The 26,882-nt window shown below is 40.4% G+C and overlaps 2 protein-coding genes and 1 long non-coding RNA gene across 4 annotated transcripts; all 3 read right to left on the bottom strand.

Annotated features, from left to right (window-relative positions):
• Positions 1-3,288: 3,288 nt before the first annotated feature.
• On the bottom strand, positions 3,289-3,820 carry LOC130439263 (uncharacterized). Its single transcript, XR_008909427.1, has 3 exons — positions 3,757-3,820; positions 3,557-3,627; positions 3,289-3,465 (listed from the first exon to the last, which is right to left on the bottom strand). It is a non-coding gene; the product is annotated as an uncharacterized LOC130439263 (long non-coding RNA).
• A 584-nt stretch (positions 3,821-4,404) lies between these two features.
• On the bottom strand, positions 4,405-6,599 carry LOC130439452 (serine/threonine-protein kinase pim-2-like). The gene is made up of 7 exons (XM_056772070.1): positions 6,243-6,599; positions 5,724-6,099; positions 5,420-5,596; positions 5,193-5,281; positions 4,954-5,095; positions 4,691-4,783; positions 4,405-4,494 (listed from the first exon to the last, which is right to left on the bottom strand). The coding sequence occupies exons 1-6, from the start codon at positions 6,597-6,599 to the stop codon at positions 4,719-4,721; spliced, it is 1,206 nt and encodes a 401-aa protein (XP_056628048.1). The 3' UTR covers positions 4,405-4,494; positions 4,691-4,718.
• Positions 6,516-10,751, bottom strand: LOC130439073 (serine/threonine-protein kinase pim-2-like). 2 transcript variants are annotated; one of them, XM_056771491.1, is made up of 10 exons: positions 10,443-10,751; positions 9,033-9,305; positions 8,595-8,689; positions 8,348-8,398; positions 7,829-8,204; positions 7,525-7,701; positions 7,298-7,386; positions 7,059-7,200; positions 6,796-6,888; positions 6,516-6,600 (listed from the first exon to the last, which is right to left on the bottom strand). In XM_056771491.1, the coding sequence occupies exons 1-9, from the start codon at positions 10,651-10,653 to the stop codon at positions 6,824-6,826; spliced, it is 1,479 nt and encodes a 492-aa protein (XP_056627469.1). In that variant the 5' UTR covers positions 10,654-10,751; the 3' UTR covers positions 6,516-6,600; positions 6,796-6,823. The 2 variants fall into 2 exon arrangements, 1 of the variants encoding a protein (XP_056627469.1); XR_008909403.1 differs by lacking the exon at positions 6,516-6,600 and having other exon boundaries at positions 7,059-7,195.
• Positions 10,752-26,882: the final 16,131 nt, after the last annotated feature.

The raw sequence follows: 26,882 nt of genomic DNA, 5'->3' as shown, positions 1-26,882 counted from the left end.
GCTTGTCTTTATAGCCACTTTACTTGTCATCACTATACAGACCCCTTATGGCATTGTTCCTGCCTTTTGTTTACACAGGGCGCTTTGTGATGCAGGGAACTTTATTAATACTTCTACTACAACAAATAGGTACCCTTCTAGATCAATCCCACTGACAGCAGCACTCTCATGGAATTATACAGCACTTTTCTGCGATCAACGTCTATGAAAGGTGTGTTAGATGTCGAAGTAATAGCATACAGCACACTGCATGGCTTGTAATCTCTGTCGTACAGTACAACACGATTTACGATTTCTGCGTAAATATCACGCACAGTTGACAATAAGCATTTGTTCGCGTTGCGACAATACACCAAAAAACGAACAACTGGAGGTGAATTCTTCTGCCGGGCAGAATTAAGTCCGTACAGAATGGTACGATTTGACCAATCGGGTGAAAGGGGCGTTATAGCGCCGCCCACATGTATGAATGCCAAATTGATTTCGAAATCCGTTTTTTAAACGGCAAACGAAAAATGAAAGTACGTGTCATTTTTCATTTTCCATTAATTTATTTCAAAAAGGATATCAAATGAATAAAACGTACACGGACCAGTAACCAACACAAATCCTTTCTGTAGTTATATTTTCAGAAACAAACTCGCGACCAGGCGTTGTGCTTTGTGTAATGGGTGCAATCAATAACGTACACTCAACTCGCTATGGGAATAGTACCTCTAAAAGTAACTATAGATACCGATAGCATTAGTCTACGTGCATAAACTAAGGAATCAGTAACTTTTGACCATAAAATTTTTATTGTGGTTAGGTAATCATCATTTACAAGCATAACACTAAGTTCGCGATGAGGCACGATCATGCTACTTAAGCTATTGAGACCGGCAACATTACATTATTTCTATTCTACCTTGCGATTAAAAAATGGGAACCAGTAAAGTTAGTGCGCCAATAAACAACCTGAGCACAGCCAAATTACTAATTAGCTCAAAAGTACAGGAGAGTAAGAAAAAATTAACATATTTTGCAACCCGTTACCTCTTGCAGCTCGCATCGCTGAGTGTAAGTTCGTCACATATTGAATTGTGGTCGAGCTCGTGTCCGATCACTCCCTCTTTTTCTATTTTAATTTTCTGGCTCTGCCATGGTGATGGTTTAGAGACTTCCGTTGAACTAGATCGTTTCGTCTTACTGTTAGCTGTTGGCTAACTTCTCCCAGGCTACAAGTAAAACGTGACATATCCCATAAAGCAGGGGATAGTGGTGTTTCTAGTTAACTCATGATGATCATCCGGGGCCGAGATAGAAACAGAAAAACAGAGAATAGTTAAGAGTATCTGCTGGTCATAACATCTCAGAAAGAGATCATCATTTACATTTAATCTGATCTGTAACTGGAATGAAAGGATTGGCTGAAGAGATGGAGTCTTTAATTGGAAATAAAAAGTCTTTTTTATCACCAGTTTAAATTTGAGGAAAAATCTGTTTTTATCATCCTAGAACATTTGTCTAAATCACGTGCATTTGTCGTATTGTATGTATTTTATAACTGATGCTTCACTAAATTAACAAATGTTATTATACAGTATACATTACATAACAAGCAATGAAAGAAATGCTTCAATGCAAGAAAGATCTGTTTTGTGATCTGTGAAACAGAAAATCCATGAGCATATGGTCAATGAGGTTATACTTTATATTTGATGGATGTTGCAACATCCTCTTATATCAGTCGGATACTTAAAAAGTCATCGTCATCATCAACCGCTCATCCGAATCAAAGGTTTGGTAGGGGACCCCAAACTCCCCTATCCCGAGCCACATAAACCTGCTCTGACTGGGGGATCCCGAGGCATTACCAGGCCAATGTCTAGATTTAGTCTCTCCACGTAGGCCTTGGATCTACCCCGAGGCCTCCTCCCAACTGGACGTGCCTGGAACATTCCCTGGGGAGGCACCCAGGGGGTGTCCTTACCAGAGTCCCGAACCACCTCAACTGGATCCTTTCAACATGAAGAACCAGCGGCTCTACTCCAATTTCCTCACGGATGGCCAAACTTCTAGGGAGAGGTTTGCCACTCTCCTGAGGAAACCCATTGCGTCCGTTTGTATTGGAGATCGAGTTCTTTTGGTCGTGCCCCATCCTTCACGACCACAGGTGAGGGATGTAAAGAAAATTGACCGATAACTCGAGAGCTATGCCTTACGACTCAGCTCACTGTTTGTCACAATGGTGCAATAAAGCGACTGCAGTACCGCCCCCACTACTCTATACACCTCCATTGTCCCCTCACTCGTGTACAATACCTTAAAGTACTCAATATCCTTCAATTGGGGAAAGAACTCGTTCCCCACCCGGAGCAGGCACTCCATCGGTTTCGTGCTAAAAACCATGGCCTCAGATTTAGAGGTCCTAATCCTCATCCAAGCAGCTTCACAAAGCACATGTAGACCAGCTGGGTATACTCCCAGGCCCCCTCTAGGATCCCTATGAGAGTAAAGTTTCCAGCACCTTGGAGCAGACTTTACCAGAATGAGTGATACCCCAGTAATTGGCAAAAACTCTCATTTCCCCCTTTTCAAACTGACTGCCACTCCTTTGGAGCTGTCCCAGACTCCCATGCAATGTTAAAGAGGCATGTCATTCAAGAGATCCCCTCAACAGCCAATGCATTCAACATTTCTGAAAGGACCTCACCAGTCCCTGGGGCTTTGCCACTGTAGAGTTGTTAAACTACTTCAGTGACTTCCCCAGGAAAACTCATGACGATCACACATCAAGCTCCAGCTCTGCCTCTACCATAGAGGGCGTGTTAGTCAGATTCTGGAGTTCCTTAAAGGAGCTGTGTGTACTAATTTTACTGTATTAAATCAAAACATTACCTCAATATGTTCATAGACATTTAGGAAATGTTTTTTCCAAAAAGCAATGCTATAGCCAGTTATTGCACTCTGAAATGTGCGTTCCATGCCGGCACGTCTGTTTTCGACTCGCCCGGCAGCCCGGCCGGCGACTCGCCCGGCAGCCAAGCCGGCGACTCGCCCGGCAGCCCAGCCGGCGAATGGGCCGGCAGCCCAGCCGGCAGCCCAGCCGGTTCTACAGCTGGCATCATACCCGGGTAATAGCCGTGTCCAGCCGGCGGGCCAAGACTCTCCCTACCAAGGCCTCTGGAACTAAGACCGTGCCCCACAGGACTTCCCCCTCAAGCCCCCTGGGTCTTCCCGCTCCCAAGCGCCACCCCAGTCAAAGACTGGTCCCCCAAGTCCCAAACCATTTGTTCTGCCCCCCATGTACTCTTGTTTTCCCCCACCCCCACTCCCTTCTTTGTTTTTTTTTTTGTCCCACCCCAACCCATTTTTTGTTCTTGCCGACTCGGCCGGCAGCCCAGCCGGCGACTCGCCCGGCAGCCCAGCCGGCGAATCGGCCGGCAGCCCAGCCCAGACACGACTGAATTAAACTGCAGCATTCTGTGAAATGAAGATGAAGAGGCTGTTATAACTTTACACTTGTTTTAGAATAATAAATCTGTTGGATCTAATTTAGAATAAATCTTCTCACCTGTGGTCAAGCCGTCCTCACACCACACCTTCTCATTCATCTGGTACAGGTCATTATAGTTTGGAAACACCCTGCAGACCATGATAAACAAGAGAACTCCCAGTGAGTACACCGTCGCTTCATCGATTCAGCCTCCATAACACTTGAACAAACCGCCCACATCCTCACAGGGAGTGAAGCGCTCCAGGACCTTGACTCACTCTCAAACTCCTACCAGTCCAGAAGCCGAATGATCTCTGGAACAGCATCTCCAATATTGGAGAGAGTCAGAAGAGCGACCTATCTAGGAATGGGTTCATCATAACCCGGCTGGAAGAAAGAGAGTTTTTATCAGGATCAGATGAAGGTGACAAACAAGGATTTATCTCAGTCTTCAACAAACTGAAGTCAACAGAAGTGTGTGTGTAAGAAAACAACATTGAAGATGTTTTCAGCTGAATGTCAATCAATACTTACGATGCTGATGTAATCTTTGTTCTTGTCCTTGTTGAGATATTTCACTGCCACCTGAACAACAGAAACAGCCGGCGACTCGCCCGGCGGCACAGCCGGCGACTCGCCCGGCGGCACAGCCGGCGACTCGGCCGGCGGCCCAGCCGGCGACTCGGCCGGCGGCCCAGCCGGCGACTCGCCCGGCGGCCCAGCCGGCGACTCGCCCGGCGGCCCAGCCGGCGACTCGGCCGGCGGCCCAGCCGGCGAATCGGCCGGCGGCCCAGCCGGCGACTCGGCCGGCGGCCCAGCCGGCGGATCGGCCGGCGGCCCAGCCGGCGGATCGGCCGGCGGCCCAGCCGGCGGATCGGCCGGCGGCCCAGCCGGCGGATCGGCCGGCGGCCCAGCCGGCGATCGGCCGGCGGCCCAGCCGGCGGATCGGCCGGCGGCCCAGCCGGCGAATCGGCCGGCAGCCCAGCCCAGACACGACTGAATTAAACTGCAGCATTCTGTGAAATGAAGATGAAGAGGCTGTTATAACTTTACAGTTAAATCAGATCACTCAAACATTCATGATGAACACACATGACATACATTTATAACAACAGAGATCATGTTTGATCGGTCTAAATAGTGAACACAAAATGCACAACGAGATAATAAAAACATGAACACAAGACAGAAGAAAAAGAGTTAAAGTCAAACCTTCAAGCCGTCGGTCAAACGAGTGCCTTCATACGGTACCAAATCCTCCTTGACCCAGCTTCTTCCCAATCCCATTCTGGCAGGAGTGGATTTCTGTTCAGAGATAAATGAAATGTCAAGCCTAAGCAGTACTGTCCTACTGGATGGTATGCAAAACTTCATCAAAAACTATTTGAAGAAAATCTTATTTGATCTTAAAAGAATTTTAAAACAACTTGAATGAAAACACAGAATATGATTTTGGATTATGGAGATAAACTCGCCTTCAATACACTTATACTTCTTGTCCTCAGACTGACTGACACTAGCGAGTGGGGGTAGAATCTCTCCTTCTGAAAGTCTATTGACGTCATTTTCGGCTGGACTCTCAGTGATTTTCTGCTGCTGGGCTGTCTGATGTCTGCTCTGAAATAATCAGTAAGTCAGTGTTTCATCTGAATATATTTTGCTTCATCGAATGAGAATAATATCAGTGAAATAGATGTGAGCAGATCATCAGTACCTGAAACCACTTGTGGCCGCAGATATCTCTCAGAGGAATGCGTTCTTTCGGGTTCTCCATCATACAGGCTTCAACTAAACTGCAGCATTCTGGGAGGAAACACAGAGAAGTCAGTTATAACCTTAAACTGTCAATTCATCTGAATGTCTCTTTAAACTTTGCATCTGCTCTGATTTTGTTCTGTTTGACATCATTGAGAATCTCAGTGGACCTGATGAAGATCTCACCTTTAGAGAAGCCATGTACAGACCAGATCTTGTTCTTCATCTGGTCCTTGTCGATGGAGTCTGGGAATCTCCCGCACAACAAGGTGAACAGCAGGACACCCAGCGAGTACACCGTTGTGGACTTTGCGTAGTACTTGCCCGTTTCAAAGAATTCTGGGCCAAAGTATTCCTCTGTGCCTGAAGAAACAAGATGTCATGTTAGCCATTGGTCTACATTAGTTGAGCACTGAATCTGAATGATGTCATCGTAGTATTTATATCAAGAGCTGTTTATAACAGACACGTGTGAAGTGATGAAACATACCGATGCGTTCTGTGTAGGCCGACGTCTTGAGAAAATCACCGCACCCGAAGTCAATAAGTTTGATTTGTAGGGTGTCGGTGTTGATGAGGAAGTTTTCCAATTTGATATCTCGGTGGAAAACTCCCCGTTTGCAGCACATGTACGCCGTCTTTGCCGCCTGCCACATGATGACTCTCGCTCTCCCTTCGTCAATTTTGTTCCCTTCTTTATAGAGGAATCTAGACAGATCCTCACAGGGAGTGAAGCGCTCCAGGACCATGATGTAATTCTTCTCAAAGACCTGCCAGTCAAGAAGCTGAATGATCTCTTGAGCATTTCCCTTACTGGCGAGAGTCAGAAGAGCGACCTCTCTAGGAATGGGTTCATCATAACCCGGCTGGAAGAAAGAGAGTTTTTATCAGGATCAGATGAAGGTGACAAACAAGGATTTATCTCAGTCTTCAACAAACTTAAGTCAACAGAAGTGTGTGTGTGTAAGAAAACAATATTGAATATGTTTGAATGTCAATCAATACTTACGATGCTGATGTAATCTTTGTTCTTGTCCTTGTTGAGATATTTCACTGCCACCTGAACAACAGAAACAGCCGGCGACTTGGCCGGCGGCCCAGCCGGCGACTCGCCCGGCGGCCCAGCCGGCGACTCGCCCGGCGGCCCAGCCGGCGACTCGGCCGGCGGCCCAGCCGGCGAATCGGCCGGCGGCCCAGCCGGCGAATCGGCCGGCGGCCCAGCCGGCGAATCGGCCGGCGGCCCAGCCGGCGAATCGGCCGGCGGCCCAGCCGGCGAATCGGCCGGCGGCCCAGCCGGCGAATCGGCCGGCGGCCCAGCCGGCGAATCGGCCGGCAGCCCAGACACGACTGAATTAAACTGCAGCATTCTGTGAAATGAAGATGAAGAGGCTGTTATAACTTTACAGTTAAATCAGATCACTCAAACATTCATGATGAACACACATGACATACATTTATAACAACAGAGATCATGTTTGATCGGTCTAAATAGTGAACACAAATACACAACGAGATAATAAAAACATGAACACAAGACAGAAGAAAAAGAGTTAAAGTCAAACCTTCAAGCCGTCGGTCAAACGAGTGCCTTCATACGGTACCAAATCCTCCTTGACCCAGCTTCTTCCCAATCCCATTCTGGCAGGAGTGGATTTCTGTTCAGAGATAAATGAAATGTCAAGCCTAAGCAGTACTGTCCTACTGGATGGTATGCAAAACTTCATCAAAAACTATTTGAAGAAAATCTTATTTGATCTTAAAAGAATTTTAAAACAACTTGAATGAAAACACAGAATATGATTTTGGATTATGGAGATAAACTCGCCTTCAATACACTTATACTTCTTGTCCTCAGACTGACTGACACTAGCGAGTGGGGGTAGAATCTCTCCTTCTGAAAGTCTATTGACGTCATTTTCGGCTGGACTCTCAGTGATTTTCTGCTGCTGGGCTGTCTGATGTCTGCTCTGAAATAATCAGTAAGTCAGTGTTTCATCTGAATATATTTTGCTTCATTGAATGAGAATAATATCAGTGAAATAGATGTGAGCAGATCATCAGTACCTGAAACCACTTGTGGCCGCAGATATCTCTCAGAGGAATGCGTTCTTTCGGGTTCTCCATCATACAGGCTTCAACTAAACTGCAGCATTCTGGGAGGAAACACAGAGAAGTCAGTTATAACCTTAAACTGTCAATTCATCTGAATGTCTCTTTAAACTTTGCATCTGCTCTGATTTTGTTCTGTTTGACATCATTGAGAATCTCAGTGGACCTGATGAAGATCTCACCTTTAGAGAAGCCATGTACAGACCAGATCTTGTTCTTCATCTGGTCCTTGTCGATGGAGTCTGGGAATCTCCCGCACAACAAGGTGAACAGCAGGACACCCAGCGAGTACACCGTTGTGGACTTTGCGTAGTACTTGCCCGTTTCAAAGAATTCTGGGCCAAAGTATTCCTCTGTGCCTGAAGAAACAAGATGTCATGTTAGCCATTGGTCTACATTAGTTGAGCACTGAATCTGAATGATGTCATCGTAGTATTTATATCAAGAGCTGTTTATAACAGACACGTGTGAAGTGATGAAACATACCGATGCGTTCTGTGTAGGCCGACGTCTTGAGAAAATCACCGCACCCGAAGTCAATAAGTTTGATTTGTAGGGTGTCGGTGTTGATGAGGAAGTTTTCCAATTTGATATCTCGGTGGAAAACTCCCCGTTTGCAGCACATGTACGCCGTCTTTGCCGCCTGCCACATGATGACTCTCGCTCTCCCTTCGTCAATTTTGTTCCCTTCTTTATAGAGGAATCTAGACAGATCCTCACAGGGAGTGAAGCGCTCCAGGACCATGATGTAATTCTTCTCAAAGTCCTGCCAGTCAAGAAGCTGAATGATCTCTTGAGCATTTCCCTTACTGGCGAGAGTCAGAAGAGCGACCTCTCTAGGAATGGGTTCATCATAACCCGGCTGGAAGAAAGAGAGTTTTTATCAGGATCAGATGAAGGTGACAAACAAGGATTTATCTCAGTCTTCAACAAACTTAAGTCAACAGAAGTGTGTGTGTGTAAGAAAACAATATTGAAGATGTTTGAATGTCAATCAATACTTACGATGCTGATGTAATCTGTGTCCTCGTCCTTGACGACGTATTTCACTGCCACCTGAACAACAGAAACAGATTTACAGTTAAATCAGATCACTCAAACATTCATGATGAACACACATGACATACATTTATAACAACAGAGATCATGTTTGATCGGTCTAAACATGAACATTAGACACGTAATCGAGTGAGATATCAAAAACACACTGATAAAACTATCTGCTAGCTATTGAACGTAGCAAAAGTCAAACCTTCAAGCCGTCGCTGAGGCGGGTGCCTTCATACACGGTCCCAAATCCTCCTTGACCCAGCTGATTCCCAATCTCATACAGCCAGGAGTTGATTTCTGTTCAAAGAGAAATGAAAAGTCAAGCATTAGAAATACTTCCAAACCTAATGAACAATATTACAATATTTTAAAGGCGGGGTGTCCGATTTACGAATTACGCTCGTTTAGACAAAGTCGGGCCGAGTACCTAAACAACCCTGTATCCAATCAGCAGTAAGGTACACAGTGCACAGGATGGACATTAGTCGAGCCGAGCGCTGACCAAAGCCAAAGATGGGGGTAGGGGTGTGTCTGTTTTGGTGATTTGAACATCAACCATGGCTATGAGAAATCGGAAACCCCGCCTTTAACATATGAGGAAGAGTGTCTATGCGTGTTGGGATTTTGGAGGCAAACTCACCTTCTATTGACCCATTCATCTTCTTTTCATATTCCAGCTTCTCCTCAGGCTGATTCACTGGAGTTTGCTGGATTTCCTGTTCCCAGTCTGACTCTCGACTGAATGATTTTGGAGGGTCATCTTTATCCCGGTCACTCTGGATGATACTGACAATCTGAACGACATCATCAACGGAGTGGGACACAGAGCGGTCTGGAGATACCGGGACTCCAGGACCTGTGACGGCTGGAGTCGCCTCAGTTTCTCCAGTGAGATGACGTCCTGAAATGACATCTGTAGAGAGAAATGATGTCAAACAATGAAATAAAATAAAATGTTCAACAATCCTATTGATACTAGAGTATTAGAAAGCGACAGAGCAAATTTCGCTTTCTTAATTTATCATCACACATTTAACATCTTCATAAGACAAAAGTACCTTAACCTGAGCGGTAAATAACAACATCCAGACTAAAAAATAAATGATTCAAGCCTGACGCGTGTGTTTCTAAAACAATAACAGATCAGTAGTTAAAATACAAGTAATATCTAATGAATGTCATGAAAGATTGACTGAAATATTTCACACACATACAATATAATGTTAAAGTTCAAGAGCTATTGATTTGATATTTTGTTGTATTGGTTTGTCATCATCATCCTTAATTGTAATTTAGTGTTGATGTTCAGAGATTTAGAGTCTTGTCCTTGTGTGCTTAATGTCTGAAATGAGTCATATAAACACACACAAAGCTGTACAAACATATATAGTTACACAACTTATGGATGGGTGACTGGGAGCGAAACACAAGAGCCAAACACAGAGAGAAAGTTGAAAACTCCTCTCAGGGTGAAAATAGCAAAACGTTTCGGCAAATTCTGACTAAAGACGAGAAAATATTTCCTATTTACATTTGTGTATTTAAATTACGAATAAAGTCGAAATGTTACGAGAATAAACTCGTAATATTTTGAGAAAAATCACAGAATTGCTAGAAACAATGTATGTGGAGGATTTGTTTATACTTTAGATTAGGATTTAGCAATAAGGAAATTGTTTGTCTTTTGGAGAGTTATAATCGTAAAAGGACTGCAGCGGTTATGTAGGAAAATGTATTTATTCAGAAGAACAAATCAGACATGAACTAACAATAACTCACTGGTTCAGACGTGCTTACACAAAACTTCAACTCTTATACTAAAACTTTCACGTAAACAAAATACGTATTACGACGAGTTTATTTTCGTTACATTTCGATTGTATTGTCAAAATCTTTGATTTATTTTTATTTTTTAATGCGGCACTAAAACGCCGTCGTACTAAATAGGCCAGATGTGTTTACTGTTATTGTGAAATATGGATTAAATATGTCTTCTGACTGAAAACATTTTGTCTCGATATCCCTTTAATGTATTGATATTGTGACTGACCATCACCGCTCCTGTCAGCGGTCGCAGGAGGTGTTTCTGTAGCCGGATGAACTCTGCGGCCTTTTATCCATCTCAGAAACTTATTTTTCTTCTTCTTCTTTCCTCCTTCTTTCTCTTTCACGTCGTCGATTGCAACCGCAGGTAATTCGTACACACTGCTGCTATCGTTAGATTCATCTTTTTTGCAGCACTTAGCAAAAGTCTGACCCATCTTTACTTTAAATCAACAGTACAACAATAAAGCGCAAGTTAACCGTGAGTGAATATGAAGCAGAATGAGCAAAATAACAATTGTCTGTGTATATAAAGGCTGAGTGCGTCATAGAAGGGCTAATAGAACACTGCTCAGCCAATCAGAATCAAGGACCACACCTGACTGTTTTGTACATTTCAAATTTATATTTATTTTCAAATTTAGGCATTTGGCAGATGCTTTTATCCAAAGCGACTTATATTGTATTATTCTATACATTTTACATAGCTATTTGCAATCCCCTGGGATCGAACCCACAACCATGCTCTTACCACTGAGCTACAGGAAAGCTGTAGCAAATAAACACAAAAACCTTTTTCACAAAGATTTCATTGGTCTATGTTTGCTTGTATTAAAGTAAGAGTAGATTATTCCTGAATTTATTTTGTTTTAGTTCACTTTAACTGGAAAGCGCTAAATGAGGATAAATGAGGTAAGATTCATTATTTGCAGATTTTTATGTTTGTCGCTGCGTCTGTGGTATAAATGTCAATAATGTCAGAATTCATGTTATTGTATAATTATATTGTATTCATTAATCATAAAAAGGAGTGAAACGCTTGTCAAATATCGACAAATATTGCATTATTGTTCGTGAGTAATAATTGTGTAGACATGGCATCCTCCATTTTAACTTTCCAGAGTTTACTAGGAAACACAACTGAACCACAAAAATTTCTTAATGTCATTTCATAGAACAAAATATAAAACCAAGAGGTTTGTTTTGATAAAGAAAGAAAAAGGCAGAGTTTCAAACTTTAGTCATTAGTGCTTTACTTGAATATGTTGTAGCGCTTTTACACCAGAGGATGGCGCCACATACATGCACACAAAACTTTTTTGCTTTAAATGTAAGAGTTCCTTCTGGAGGGTGTGTGCATGTGGCTCTTCTTCAATAAAAACATTTCGACCTAAAATTGAAGCCTAAATGTGACTTTGTCCATGTTGTTGATATGGTGTAAATCATAAGTAAGATCTGTTTGTTGTTAAAAAAGCATTCAGAATATTATACAGATTTCCAGTGGGCTATAAGATCATATCTAAGTTTTTTTCTGGGCCCCATTGAGATGTCACTGGACAAAAAAAACATAAAGGTCATCAAGTTCACAAGAATGTATTCATTTAATGAGGCTATTAATTACAACAACACATTTCAACACAATATGTGTCACACTTAGTGAAGACACACCCCCACCACCAGTTCATCGTAAAATAAAAAATAACTTTATAGATAAAACAAAATAGAGCCAAAGCCCAAACTCTAGCCAAAAGAGAAGACCATAAAAACAAGACTGAAGAAAAACACAAAACTCTAGACTCAACCGTATTAAACACAGAAACACTAACTGGACTTGTGTTGATCTCACCAGACAAGAGGTGCTGTTGTGTCATGTGTGTAAAAACTGAAATCACTGTGACGGTCTGTACTGAAACTACCTACTTAGTAGTACTCTAGTGTCTAGTTGCTTCATATATTGACAGTTATAGTCTACTTCAAAATGAATGTGAAATCCATTATTTGTGCATGTTATTCGTGACAATCCACTAGATGACACCATGTTCAGTGATAGACAAGACAAGCAACAGAATACATTACATTGCAGTAGTCGAGAATAAAACACAGACATGTAGAGATTGTTTTATTTGAATCATCGAACAAAAGACCCAAGGTAATATTTAATATTTAGATTTTAAAGTGAACGAGCTGTGTACTGATCATGTGCATTTAATCGACCTTCAATTATTTCACAAAAGTGATGTGTACACAATTATTAGGCCAAATTGATTGCTTGACAAGCCTGAGTTTTAACAGTTCTGTACGACAATAAATACAAATTTTACCATATTTAACTTCAGCAAAAAAGATTCGGTACTCCACGTAAATAGAAAAGTATTGACATTAGTTTAAAAATGACAATGATGTTGTGTTTCTATCCAGATAGACACAGTTTCAAACAAAAGTCATTTGTGTTTCACTTCAGGATACGTTATAGTGCTTTGATTTGAGACACCAGACGATGGCGCCACATACATGCACACAAAATCTTTTTCTTCAAATATGTTACAAAAATGAAAACAAACATAAGGATTCCTTTTCCAACATGGTATGTGGATATTCTGCAATAAACTTATTTCAACTTAAAATCTAACCCTATTATATATTTGTTCATGTTGATGTTGTGGAAGTCATAAGTAGAAATCTGTTGAAACAGCACTTGTATATATTATCCAGATTTCCAGAAAAGATTATAAACTGAGCTCGTGTTTAGCACGGTTTTTCCTGAGACCCATTGAGATCATTTACCTGTTGAATGAGTTCATTTTCCATGTACTTACATTTTTGGGTACGTATTGCCTTTTTGGTGATCATCAACTGGTGGCTCTTCACCTCCCGTGGAATCATGGGATATAATAATGGCCATAATGCATGCTCCCAAATCTCGGCAGAAGTAAGAGGTATTTCTGATGTACATAGTTTATGTTAAAAGATTTTTGACATACACAAATGTCATATTCTAAACTGGAATTAGCTGTCCATGTGCTGTTCGATTTTTATTCGGATTAGCTAATATATACATGTTTCTGTATAAAGTTCTTGTAAATATTTGTCCCAAAAAATCATTAAATTATGAGAAAGGTGTTTCAAAAAGTATTTTGCTCACGCATCTCCATTATTTCATCCATTTTGTCTGTGTCCTAGAAATCGGTGTCAACCTTGTTACTCCCTAAAAAATAACTAATAAATGAGCGATGGGTTGTTACAGAGTCACATGTCCAACATCAAATGATGTAATTTCCTTTTTCGAAGAGAATTTTGAAGACAGTGTGTCATAACTTCTCCTCTTCAATACTTCATCCATATTATTGTCTGCACATAGAGTAGATTAATTGACCTTCAACTGTATTATCAACATGTTCTGATGAACTTGGATAAAATGTTTAATTTATAAATATGTACAGAAATAATATGAAAACATTAAGTTAATCAAGCTCCATGTACTAAAATTTCCGAAATGTCAACTGTGTTACCTGTCAACTGTTCCAATAGATGAGTGGAAAACGTTACCTGGTCTGATGAGTCTTGACTTCATCTGCGACATTGAGATTGTAGGGTCAGAATTTGGCCTAAACAACATGAAAGCATGTAACCATCCTGCATCCTGTTATTATACTTTGGGTACCAACTCAGCATCATTTAAATGCCACGGCCTACTTGAGCATTGTAGCCGATGGCGATGTCCATCCCTCTATGACCACAGTGTACCTAATAAAGTGGCCGGTGAATTTAGTTTTACATTAGACAACATATTAATCCCAGATCGACATTAATGATTACCATCATTCACAGGTCATTGTGTCTGTGGAACAGAAAATACGTTTATTTAAGCACACCTCAGAGCTCTCGATGTTCTCGCTTTCTCCACTAGGTTTCGTAAGTGTCCATTTGTTAAAAACAAGTGACGTTTCAAGAGCTCTTGTTTGAGCGAAGGATTCACCATGGGACGGCACCAAACAAGTCCAAAACAAACTCATGTGTTAAATGAATCTGCTGTAAAATGTGATCATATTCTTTGTCATCTGGTTTCATTTCAATTCCAGGTCAATTTAAATAAGTCTCGTTGATTCAGGGAGTAACAAAGACAGTAAACATGTTTAAACTCATCGATAAAGTCGCCGACTGGAGCTGAGAGGTAATACGTCTCTGACCTCTGTCTTGTGTCTTTAAACAGGCCTTGGGGGACACGCTACCGTCTGAATCATGCTATAAAAAATGCCACGAGCAAGAAAAAACAAGATTGGTCTGGGTTTGGCGAAGCAATTACACTTGAAACGATTATCCGTGCCTGATGAGTTCACCTTAATAACGTTTTCGGGTCTTTGATCTCCAGATCTCCATCCCTGCGCGGCATTATTTCAAACAAACATCCGAAAAGTAAATAAAGTCAATAATTACAAGCTGGCGTGTATGTTATTATGGGCACCTACCTACGTGTCATGGATATTTACAATTCTATAATTAACCGTCGGATGAGAGAGAGAACGTTTCAAAGTATCAAACTGCACGTCCTGGAGCCAACGTAAAGTGTCGGGGTGTGTGAGCGTGTCTTTAAAAGGCCCAAATACATAAACACAGGGTTTTTTCACCTTCGCTCCGCTGGCTGCTGTTCAAGATCTTCCCAGCCGCACGTTTGGCCATGATAATGGCTTCGTGGTCATGTCAAATTCACAGAGTGTGGAGAACGCATCTGAACCTCAAATATCAAACCCTCAGTGTCGAGCTGTTTTCATTGATGTGTCGCCTAAAAGATTGTGTGTTTCTACGAGTGACACCCGTCTAGGCGAAGTCTACCGGCAGAGTAAACGAATTCATGCAACACGAAACCAGACGCGGCAACTATTTTTGTGAGCTGTATGTATTTGGAGCCATTTTCTGGCTAGTTTTTGGTTTCCTAAACTATATGCTGAGCGTCCCTCTTCCTGTGTAATTTATATCCGTACACAGAGAGTTAGCGTTTGAAAGATGTTTGCGATCGTCCTGAGGAGAAAAAAGAATGGCTTCGCTTGCAAACGCACGCCGCATAGACTCGGAGGAAAAAAACTGATGGCATCCCACCCAAGCATTTTATTATTTCTGAAAGGCAGGGTATATAGAAAAATATAAGTTTGGCAGTCTGGCTCTCGTAATGACGGGGTTGATCAGGCACGGCTCCAGGGCAGACATTTGAAGATATGCTTTGGCCATCGTGCCACTATAACCAGTAATATAGCATGTCACAAGAATACAGAAAACTGCGCTGTGCTCCTTCGGCCGCCCCGCTTGCAGTACCTGTACGCTTTTCAGAGTTGTTCAACTTCCTTCGTTTGTTAGTGCGTAGGCACCTGCCACAGGCCCTTTGGGGTAATGTGATTCTCTTTTTCTGTGTTTTTGGGGAGCTTGCTTGAAACTCTGAGCTGTCAGCCATTATGCTTGGACAAAAAAATAACATTTGTGTGAGGTGGGGGTCTGTTGTGCCCGCTTTTGACTACACATTCACCTATGGTCAACACATTGGGTTACTTGTTTTCATCAAGCTGAGCGCCAGGATGGCTCCTACTTGGACCAAATTTGTGTATTTTGAACATTGCATGCTGTTTTCATCTTATCTGGCTCACATTATTCAAGACATTGAGATCGTCAGATTTTTGGTATCTCAAATGTTGTTGCCATCATAGATATAAATAACTAGATGCCACGTCCAAGTTCTCCAGGCACGTAGACGCGTCCGCCATCTTGGAACGGTCCACTGACGTCACTCACAGATGACTAGAATGTGCTCTCACTAATATAGCAAAGGAAGTGTCATTCAAAATAATTATTACATTTTATCCCATGGTGAAATATAAAAATGATATTGATACAAGATGCTCATTTTGTAGTGTCAAAGTGTCATGAAATGTCTTTGATTTATTTTGGTCCTGCCATAACACAGAACAAAAACATTAGTACATTTATAAATGAGAATATCGAGAATTATTTATCAATAACTTATCAGGAAATTATTTTGGGATAATATTATTCTGATTCTACTAAGAACAATGTTTGTTTTATTTTAATTGAAATTTATTTTCTTTGCAAATTTTACACAAATAAGTGTGCCTTTTCCAATAATGAACCGATGTTTCTGGTCTTCCTAAAAGATTTTAAGATGTATCTGGATTCTATTTCAACTGCGTTAAACAAGCAAGCAACTAAAACGATTAAAGTTTATAGGCACTTTAATTTATGTACTGTGGTTTTCTCTCTTTTGTTTTCTCTTTCTTTTTTACTTTAATATTGTTCAATCCATTTCCATGTTCCATGCTGATGATATTGAACAAACTATTTATACTCTGTATGCATTGTATGCATATGATAATGTTAAGCAAATGTATACATCGTAAGTGATGTCATCTTTGTATCTCCACAACAATAAATATGTTTTCATAATCATACACAGTCAGCTTGATTTTAAGCGTTAAGGGACAGGGTCGCACCGTTCCAATATTGCGGCCCATAGATACAGATGCTAATTCAGCATTTAGTTATCTACGGTTGCCATGGCAAAGAATAAAAACAGGAAGTGTCCTCCCATATAATATGTGTTTGAAGGAACAATTCACCCAAAAATACAAATTCTGTCTTCATTCATTCATCCTCAAGTTGTTCCAAATCTGTAGAAATGTCTTTGTTCTGATGGACACAGAGAAAGATACTTGAAAGAATGATTGTAACCAAATCAATGGCCACCATTGACTTCCATATTTGGTAAACTTGCTTTATAAGCTTTTTTGTTCTGTTGAACACACAAGAAGATATCCTGAAGGTAAAGTTCAATTTTTAGGTGAACTTTACCTTTAATTGCGCATTGTTTCCCTAGAGCCACAAGGTGGCGATTGACTCTTTTATCATGTATTTTATCATAAATTATTTTTGTTATATTTTGCTTTCTTTATAATGTAGTGTTTAAAATATCATCAAATGTCATGATCAATATTAATATATATTTTCGTCTGTGAAGGTGTAAGGGGTCAAGGTTCAACTTCTTAACATCGGCAGTCTGCCTCTGCAGGATAATACTGTACATTCTGTGCAGTAGTCATTCTGTGGACATAATGCATCTTTCTTGATTGACAGTCATAGGAAAGAAGGTTTGTGTGTTTTTTGTTTTGCATTTGTTGTGCCACAAATGATGGAAGATTGGTGTGATGGTCTGATATAGAACCATAATAGGCCTATGTAAGATGTAAACATTGGTCCAGAAAATCTTCCGTTTTGATTAATTTTTATTATTTTAAATATAACATATATAATTCAATCTTAAAAGATATTGGAAGATTGCCTGCTCCAGCGTTAAACCAGCATTGATTGTCATCCAGTCTATAGGATGAGATCAGGTGGTGTGGGAATCATCTGAGGGAAATGCAGACATTACAGCCGTTGGCATAAAGCACAGGAAAGCAAATTAGAAATTAAATAAAAAACAAGATGTGTTCCATCTTGTGAAATAAATGATTTAAAATTACTGAAGTGATCAAATGTGTTGCATTAGGAGATGGTGCCAAGTTTGGCAAAAAAAAGGATTAAGGAAAAAAATGATATTTAGATTAAATAAGCTTATTACAGGGCTCTTTGGAACACTTGATTGGTCTGTTCCAACATTTCTAGGTCTTGTCCAGGTCATCCGGGATATACAGTATACAGTACTGTATATTCAAAATATCACCCCTTTGTTTTCATGCCAGCATAAGCAGACAACCTTATCTCACAGGAATCCGTAACTATTTTACGAGGTTTAATTTGTATGTTGTGAATCATACAAAAACGCGCGATTACTAGAAAAAAAGCAATTCTCAAACCATAACGTCACTTACGCGAAAGCAAATCATACTAAAATGTATGAATGAGATCTTCTTGAGCACAAATTATATATAGTGGCACCAGTGTTTGGGAAGCTAATTTGAAATTGTTGTTAGATAAGATACAAGCTACTCATTAATAAAAGTAGTTAAGTTACAGATTACCAACCCATCTGAAAACGTAGTAACACTTTTTTATAGTTATTTACTATAAAAAAGTAGTTAGCTTCTTTGAAACTTCTTTTTTATTTCGCACAGATACAGCTCACTATTTTTTATTATGGCACCGTTTTATAGCACCGTTTTTCAGCTGTAAAACACTACAATTTAAGTATACTATATTTTTATGTGATGTGATACACATGTGTTATTGACTTATGTTTTAAATAAATAGAGAAGTTTAAAACAATGTAAAACAATACCATTATCATTGTATTGTTTATTTATTACTTTTATTACATAAGATTCATATTTAATAATTAATAGGAAGGTTGTTTTGAACTTTAAATATTTACCAACTCATGTAAGTCCTTTATGATCTCTTCTCAGTGAAGTGTAAAGCCGCAATACATAGTTAATGCAGTAGATGGCGATAATAAACCACTTCAGTTTGCCGTTACACAGCGTTGCCCTGCAGGATGAGCGGAATGTAGCTTTTGGTCACCCTACACAGCTACTTTCTCTAAAAGTAATTAACTACTGGAAAATCTACACTGTTTTAAAAGTAGATGAGCTACCGCCAAGTTACTGAAAAATATAGTTAAGTTAGTTGCATCGCTACTTGTAATTAGCTATTCCCCAACACTGAGTGGCACCTAGTGGTGAGGATGCAAATTGCAACCAATGGCTAACTCCAACCCTCCCTTTTGAAGCACTATATGGTGGCTGACACCAAATTAAGCTGTCGTCAAGTTTTCGCCTCTTTGCCGAAGGAGATAACGTTTTTATGAAAAGCGGTCTGTAGAGCAGGTTGTCCGTTTAGGGCTACTGTAGAAATAACATGGCGAATTCCATGTAAGGGGACCGGCGGTGTATGTCGATAGAAATAGCTCAGTCTAAAGAAATAAAACACAAAGCTTAATTATATAAGATCTTTATTCACCTCTGAACACAGAGCTTTGCATATTATACTGCATTTCTGATCAATAGATCCTCCAAAATGGCTAGTTCTGTTTCCTAAAGAATTATTATAGCAGACAGCAGATTTCACTGTGTTTCTGTTATTGGTGTTTTCATCGCAGTACAAAGTTGTTCAGCTCCTGTGTGTTCTGTGCATTGAATGAGCTGGCCAGCGGTCCGCCAGGATTCATGTGCAGGGCCTCTACTTAAAGAGAAATAAGATGAGAGGAGTGAGACGCTCTGCGGTACAAGCGCCTGCTGGACTGAGGTTAAACGCAGATTTTTAAATGACAATTTGACTATCCGCTCTCATAAAAGTCTCGGCGAGGGCCGAGTGCGCGAGGGAAACCGCGGCGTCTATTCCACCGCTTGCGCTCTGAGAGCAAACAGAAGTGCTGTGTGTTGTCCAGGCATCTGTGGGTGTCGAATCGCCTCGCTGAACAAAATTAAGTTGTATGTCACCAACTAGCATGACTTGTACCGCATCCGATATATTTAGAAGCAAACCGACATTACCAATGTTTGTCACAGAAAAGATCTCTTTAAGATCTCAGTTATTGAGAACAATCAATCTCAGATATTTCTCTTGAGAAAAAGAGTCAGAAATCTCACAAAAGTCTCTGTCGATGGAGTTTCAGACAAGACGTCAACAATGTGTCAAACTGAGCTCAGATGAGTCAAGTCTGCAATCGAAAGACAATCTTATCGAAGATCTTAAACATTTCTCATCAAATTGACACAAATCCATATGATTTCACCTCTACAGCCCACATTGAGTTTACAGCTCATGAGTTGTGGCGGTGGACAGAGCGTCTGCCAGCTCTGTGTGTGATCCTGAACTCAACAACAGTAGTTAAACACTGAGTGCTCAGGGCTGCGGTCGAGTCCCGCTGCAGTCCAGGCTTTATTCTCTGTTTATCATGGCAATGCTGAGTCTGGCGCCGATGATGCCTCTTAAAACGACAACGGCTAAATGACGCTAACATCTGAGGTTTGACATCCAGATTTGGGCGGCTGGCTCGACCGGATGATCAAAGCCCAGAGATTTGTAGAGATTACTTTGCCACGAGGCACGTCACATGTCCCCTGATGTGTAATCCACGCTGTTTATAAGGGTGTACGGTTTGTTATGGGTTCTTCTTGTCGGAAGTAAAAGCCAGAGCAGTTGCCTGTCATCGTATTTAGACACTTTTTTTTGTATCCAAAAAGTGCAAGAATGTTTAATAGCAAAATGAGGACAAGAACTCTTTGTCCAGAAGGCGTCTCGCCTGTGGTTACTGTGCTCAGACACCTGTGTGAACTTGAGAAACGACACTTTTCAATTGTCATCATACAGTTGCCGTCACTGCACACGACAGCTGCGTGTTTCCCATCTATAGAAAGAGAACGGCACTAAACTGGATCACATCCTCAGGGCGCACAGCTTCATTCATCCATCAGCTGAGTGATGGGGAAACAATGGTGGGCTGTGCTGTCAGTCACCGGCTGGGTTTTGATCTCTCTGTAATGCAAATGAGGCTGTCAGTCACTCAGGCCACACCCTTTTTCTCTCCAGTACGTATTAAACCGGCTAGAACATTATCTCCCCTTAACAGATGTGGGCCTGAGAAACATCTGTGATCTCCAGACGTCATCTGCGTGTGGCTACTGAAGGTTTCATTTGACGTACAGTCGCTAGCAGAGACATCAGCCAAAAAGAATATTTTGTAAATCTGTATGTGACTCATGCGTTTAGTGGAGCACAAATGAAGATATTTTGAGAAACGTCATCAGCTTTCTTCAAAATATCTTCTTTTGTGAGAGAAACACTTAATGGATAATACAAGCGACACATGTGATAACAAGAGTATGGAAGAGTATAAAGAGAGGCATTTTAGATTTTTATTTTAAAATGTTGTTTCCAATTGGGATGAATGAAGAATTGATCCTACAATAACTCTTATAAACACTTTTTCCAAATGAAGTTTGAGTTTGTTTAACTTCTTGTACGTGTATGACATATATTAAATTGTGTCTTTTTTTTATCTGACTGTATGTGGAATATTGGTTCATGTATGATTGTTTGTTTGAGTAGTTTGTGATTGGTTTATGACATCATACCCGTTGGTTATTTGTAAGTTGAACTTTCTGATTGGCTGCTTACAAGTTTGAATTTTGCTTCTGTTTGTATTGAAAGGAATTCATTCACAACTGTAACTTTTTAGCCCTGATGAACTCCTGTGTGCCGAAATAAAGATATATTATTTTAAGATGTATTCTGATCCCTTGTTATCATGAGTGTCGCTGGTATTATCCATGAAGAGAAAACGTCACACAGCTTTGACCAACTGAATATGTATTTTGTTGGAATATAAAACCATTTGAAACTGTGAGTGGTGCAGAAGACATCACTTTCCGAACTAAAAGGGAATTTCAAAGTAGAAAACGAGTGGGCTTGCGTTTTTCACCACGAATTGATTGGATGTGGAAGAACAGCTCATTGATGGTCCGCCCAAGCCATCAAATAAACCTCATTTGAGATGGATAGTCTTATCAGGGGGAAGTGCATTTTCAGATTTTAACTGAAGATTATGAGGGTACATGAACTTTAAATAGAAATGACCCACATTGATAAACTTATTAACTGTAAATACTGCAATATCTCATTAAAAAATCTCATTTTGTTTCACTGTGACTTTAAGAAAAAACAGAAATCATACCATTTTATGATAAAAGTGGAGCATGTCCACACGTAATATGCAGTGTGAACTTGAAAAGAACTGATTTCCGTCACAAATAACTTTGGCATCAGTTGGTTTGGTCAGTCTAGTATTTGCTGCTCTAACGCTGTCATGTTTATTATATTGCGAAGAAATCACAGAAACATGCGTATGAACTAATGTTAGTTAAAATATACAAGTTATAAGAGAGTAGGGAGAGACTTTACATTATGGAGCATGCAGGAATAGAAATACTACAGTTAACATATGAAAACGTTTTAAGTTAAATTGTCACATAGTTTTTTTTTCCATTCCATTTTCTACCGCTTGTCCGAACTACCTCGGGTCACGGGGAGCCTGTGCCTATCTCAGGAGTCATCGGGCATCAAGGCAGGATACACCCTGGATGGAGTGCCAACCCATCGCAGGGCACACACACTCACTCATTCACTCACGCACTCACGTCACATAGTTTCATTATCATTATTATTTATGACAGGCTTTATTATGGAATAAGCAGAAATAATTTATTAAAATAATTAAAGACAGGCTTGATTTAGTTTTTTGTGAGATAGAGTGTGCACTTCCCAATAAAGTTTAGTCATGAGAAGTCTAAAGAGGTTATTTTGTTTTTTGAGGGATGGGGTAACGTTAGTAACGTAACTAGTAATGTAATACGTTACTTTTGAAATAAAGTAATCAGAACAGTAACTTGATTTCCACATTTCACACTTGAGTAACACATTTCCAGAGTAACTTGCCCAACACTCGTGCCAAGAACACTCATCATTTGTTGTGAAATACACTCTCATTCACACGTGTAAAGTGTGATTTACAGCCCAAAGCTTGCTAATGCGTGCATGCAGTCATACTCTCTGACTTCTGAAGTATAAACCAACCACATGCACAGACACATGTGGTCAACACAGCTCGCCAGCAGACCCATTCACAGAATACAAGCATTCCCTGCCGATCGTGATGTTTATATCACATGCACTATGCACATACAGTACATATACACAAGTATACATGTGTTTTTGGGGCTGATTTGCATGGAATTTCTATTGATTATGAACGATTATATGGACACACTTATATGAGGTGATGCTTTTTTAATTTAATCCTGGGATGATAATAATAGCATTTAGCATTAGAAGTGATAAAACAGAGGTCAACCATTGACATGTTCTCTCTGTGAAGTCATTAGTGGTGAAAGAGAAGATTTCGTGGCGCCAGTGTTGTATGAGACTCTTTGATTTGTGACCTTTCCCAGGTTAATTATAAAGAAGCGGCCCATTAGAGTTCAGCGGCTGGCTTTCGTCTCAGCCTTAGTCGTGTATCTCTGGCGCTTTATTCAAAGCCCAAATCTTTGAACATTTTGAATCACATGAAGTCAAAGTGCTATCGTTCTGAAATTGATTTTCAGAAATGTTTGCTTGACTGTTATTAACCTTCGTTCACCTTCTTGGGGAAAGTCTTTTGGCAGGTGAACTTTTCATCCGTCTGTGGCATTCATGGAGAGCTATTCTGAATGAAGTGATCTTAAATTATTTTAATACGCATATTTCAGTAATCATAATACTGACCCAAACAACCTTGTATTCAAAACTAAATGCGAGCCAGATTTTAGAGTCTAGGTAATACTTTACATTAAGGATGCAAATGGTAACATTTGTTAATGCATTAGCTAACATAAACTAACAATGAACAATGCAGTTTATCTTCATTGTCTGGGCATGTTTGTTTGTTATATATTAACTTATGTCAAAAAATGGCATTTATTATAACCATGATTAATAAATGGTGCATTGGCTATTGTTAGTTCACGTTGATAATTGTAAGTAATGAATTAATAAACTAATGTTAATGAATGGAACCTTATTGTTAAGTGTTGCCAAAATCCTATGTGCTGTATGTCAATTATAATAATCATAAATATAGTTGCAAGCAGTAATTATGGGGTCAAGCCCAATAAAGGCCCAAAGGAAAATATTTTGGATGAGATTTTAAAAACCAAGTTTGAAAACATACGGAAAGGCAATAATAATCTGTTAGTTGAAATCAATAATTATCTGTTAGTTGAAATATAAAGGAACAACTGAGGACCCCATCTCCAGTCTTTTATCCTAGTTGCTCTATGCCTTAATTCAGAACAATTCAGATTAAATTCAGAGTACATTTTTATAGAAGTGTATTCTTAGGATTGTTGCTTTAAATTTTCCTTCAAACCTTGAAACATAATTTAAATTGGAAGAGAGTCGGGCTTTCGAAATCAGCTGTGCTTTTCTCGTCTTTTCAACAAATTGTAAATGGTGTTTGTCATAGTAAAACAAACATGATCCTCTTTCAGTCTTGCTTTGGGTGTGAATTCAACAGAAACTTCAAAAGTTTCTAATGGATCTCTAATGATATGTTGTGTCTGTTATTTTGTCAACGTTACCACATTTGCTTTTGTAAAGGCCGTTTCAATGACACAATCACAATATTGTCATTTCACCGCTCCCAGTAAACAGTGTTTCTTTAAAGAATGTGAGATGTTTCTGTCAGGAGTGCATGTGTGTGTCCTGAATAACCGCAGCTGTGTTTGTCGTGCAGCTCGCAAGAGATCCAGTCACTTATGATGACGCCCGGCCGCCCTCATCCTGGAGACGTGACCTGGCTGTGGATGTAAAACCAGAGTTTGTGTAAACTATTGTAATGATGACTGTGGTTAACACACCATCATTTATCCAAATAATCGTCCGGCCCGTGTAGTTTATGGGTATTGAGAGCCTGAGTGAATGCCAGACATTTTAAACATAGTTTTGGGAGTGTGCTGTTGTGCTTGTGGTTTGAGACACCAGAAACGTGTATATTAACTAAGTGCCCCTCATTCTTCAGTTTCAGACACGCACGAAAGGAATGACTTGTTTTGTCAGTCGCGCAAGTCTAAAATGATGAGTTAAAATGTGAAATTTTTTTCAAATTTCTTTTCAAACAGAACGCAGATTTGTCGAGTCTGCAATCCAAAGGCAAAATGAGTGAAGATCTCAATATGACCTCGAAGATTTATTTGAACCCTCTGGTGGGAGTCCCTGCTTTATTCTATTATTCCTTTAGTTCCCAGGCAAACTGTTCCCAGACCAGCTGGTCAGACCGAACCAAACATCACAGTTCATAGTTTGGCTCCGCCCCCTCTCATCATCTCCAGCAGGAGCAGCGGCTCTCATCTGCCCGTCCCCACAGACAGACGGCCAGGCCTGGCGACAGCGGTGCAGCAGCAGACCGCTGCCGTTTGTCTTTCATGTTCTCAAAGCGCACGCCTCACCCCCCTCGTCCCACCCGGCCAGTCAGCGACAGTTAGCCGTGTCCCTGCGGCTTTTCCCAGGCTGCAGACGGCGAGAGAGAGAGGGTGTCTCTCAGATCAAACAGCAACTCTCTGACAGTGATGAGAAGCTCAGGAAATTAGGAGCAAGCCGGGCAAATAGATGATGCGGCAATAACACCAAGAGAGATGTATCATGAATAGCTCCCATAGAAAAGAAAGATTAATATCACAATCGTTTCTCTCAGAGACCAACCATGTTGACGTGAGAGCAAATGAAGACTGTAGCAGATGTCTCCGGCTTGAAAATCGTTTTCAACAGCTCAATATCTCACATTATTATTGACCACATTTACATGGACGTCAGTAATCAAATGATTTGCCTTATTCTGAGTAAACTTATATTACGATTAAGGTGTTTACATGCCTTTTATGTTCCCGTTTTAAATGTTACACTACATTGTTGGATTAATGGCATACGTCATTAAGTCCCTAAGCGAAGCTGTTCCACGTTCCCTCCATAATTTCATTTATCAACAAACAGTTCGTCTTCGCCATAGTAACACACACAGTTCTTAGTGTTTCATTTATTTTCCAGAATAGTTTCAATCTTTCTTGTTTCCCGTTCGGACCAAAAATATGCTTTCTTGCTTGAAGCCATGTTGTTTGCTATTAAACGAAGCAGCTGTCCGCTGGCATGTGTGACCTGTCGCAAAGTGCTGCGAAAGTTCCTACGTGCCAGTAATAGTGTGAATAAGGTGTGTACATGTCTATACCACACTTTGATAATGCGCTTAAAATAGGAGTACTCCACCCGTCTTAATTCCATTCGTGTGTACTACGATTATGAGTTAAGACGGGTTAAGCTAATCAAAAAGATCTGTTTATATTCTCCATTCTTATTCAGAGTCTAAATCGTGTTAATATCGGATTATTGTTGTTCATGTAAACGTGGTCATTGAAAGCTTGCCGTTGTGAATCAGGGTTGGCAGACACTCTTTAACACTGATGTGTATATACTTGCTCGGTGACTGAAGAAAAGTTACGTATATTTTTTGGGGTAAATTGAAAAAAATAAGTAACCTGACTGCCTTAAAACTTACAAATATAAGTTAACATAAAAGTTTGCACGAAATTCATTAGTTAACTAATAACTTTTTATATAAAATTATAAGGCAGCCTGGTTACTTCTATTTTTAAGTTGAACCAACGTTTCTTTTGTACAGTATACTTCTGCTGCAGTGTATTTGTGCTGTAACAAAGAAAGAGCAGTCAGTGAGCAATAGATATAATTCCTCTGTTCTCTCTCTTTATATCACTCATCTTACTCTCTCTCTCCTTTGAAGAAATCATTCAATTTCGATGCACCGCTAATGAAGCGGTTATTCTGCTTTAGACTTTGATCTAGCCATCATTATTCTCCTAACATTTCCTTTTATTTACCAGCGTTGTGTCCTAGGCTGTCTCGTGGTGGTGGTTGTTGTCATATTAAATGTAATCGCTTATTTTCTGTGTGTTGTGTGTCTAGCTTGTAATAAGAGAAATTGCATGGATAATCCGCAGAGGAGCGACGCCACGGACAAGACGCTCCTGCTGTCGCTCCCCCGGCCATGAACCTTGTCATTACTCTCCTCTGACACAAACACACATTCACACCCGCTAACAGGAAAACACACACATACGCTGTC

This window comes from Triplophysa dalaica, chromosome 17 (assembly GCF_015846415.1).
Source record: "Triplophysa dalaica isolate WHDGS20190420 chromosome 17, ASM1584641v1, whole genome shotgun sequence".
Classification (NCBI taxonomy): Eukaryota; Metazoa; Chordata; class Actinopteri; order Cypriniformes; family Nemacheilidae; genus Triplophysa; species Triplophysa dalaica.
This window is presented reverse-complemented; position numbering and strand designations above follow the sequence as displayed.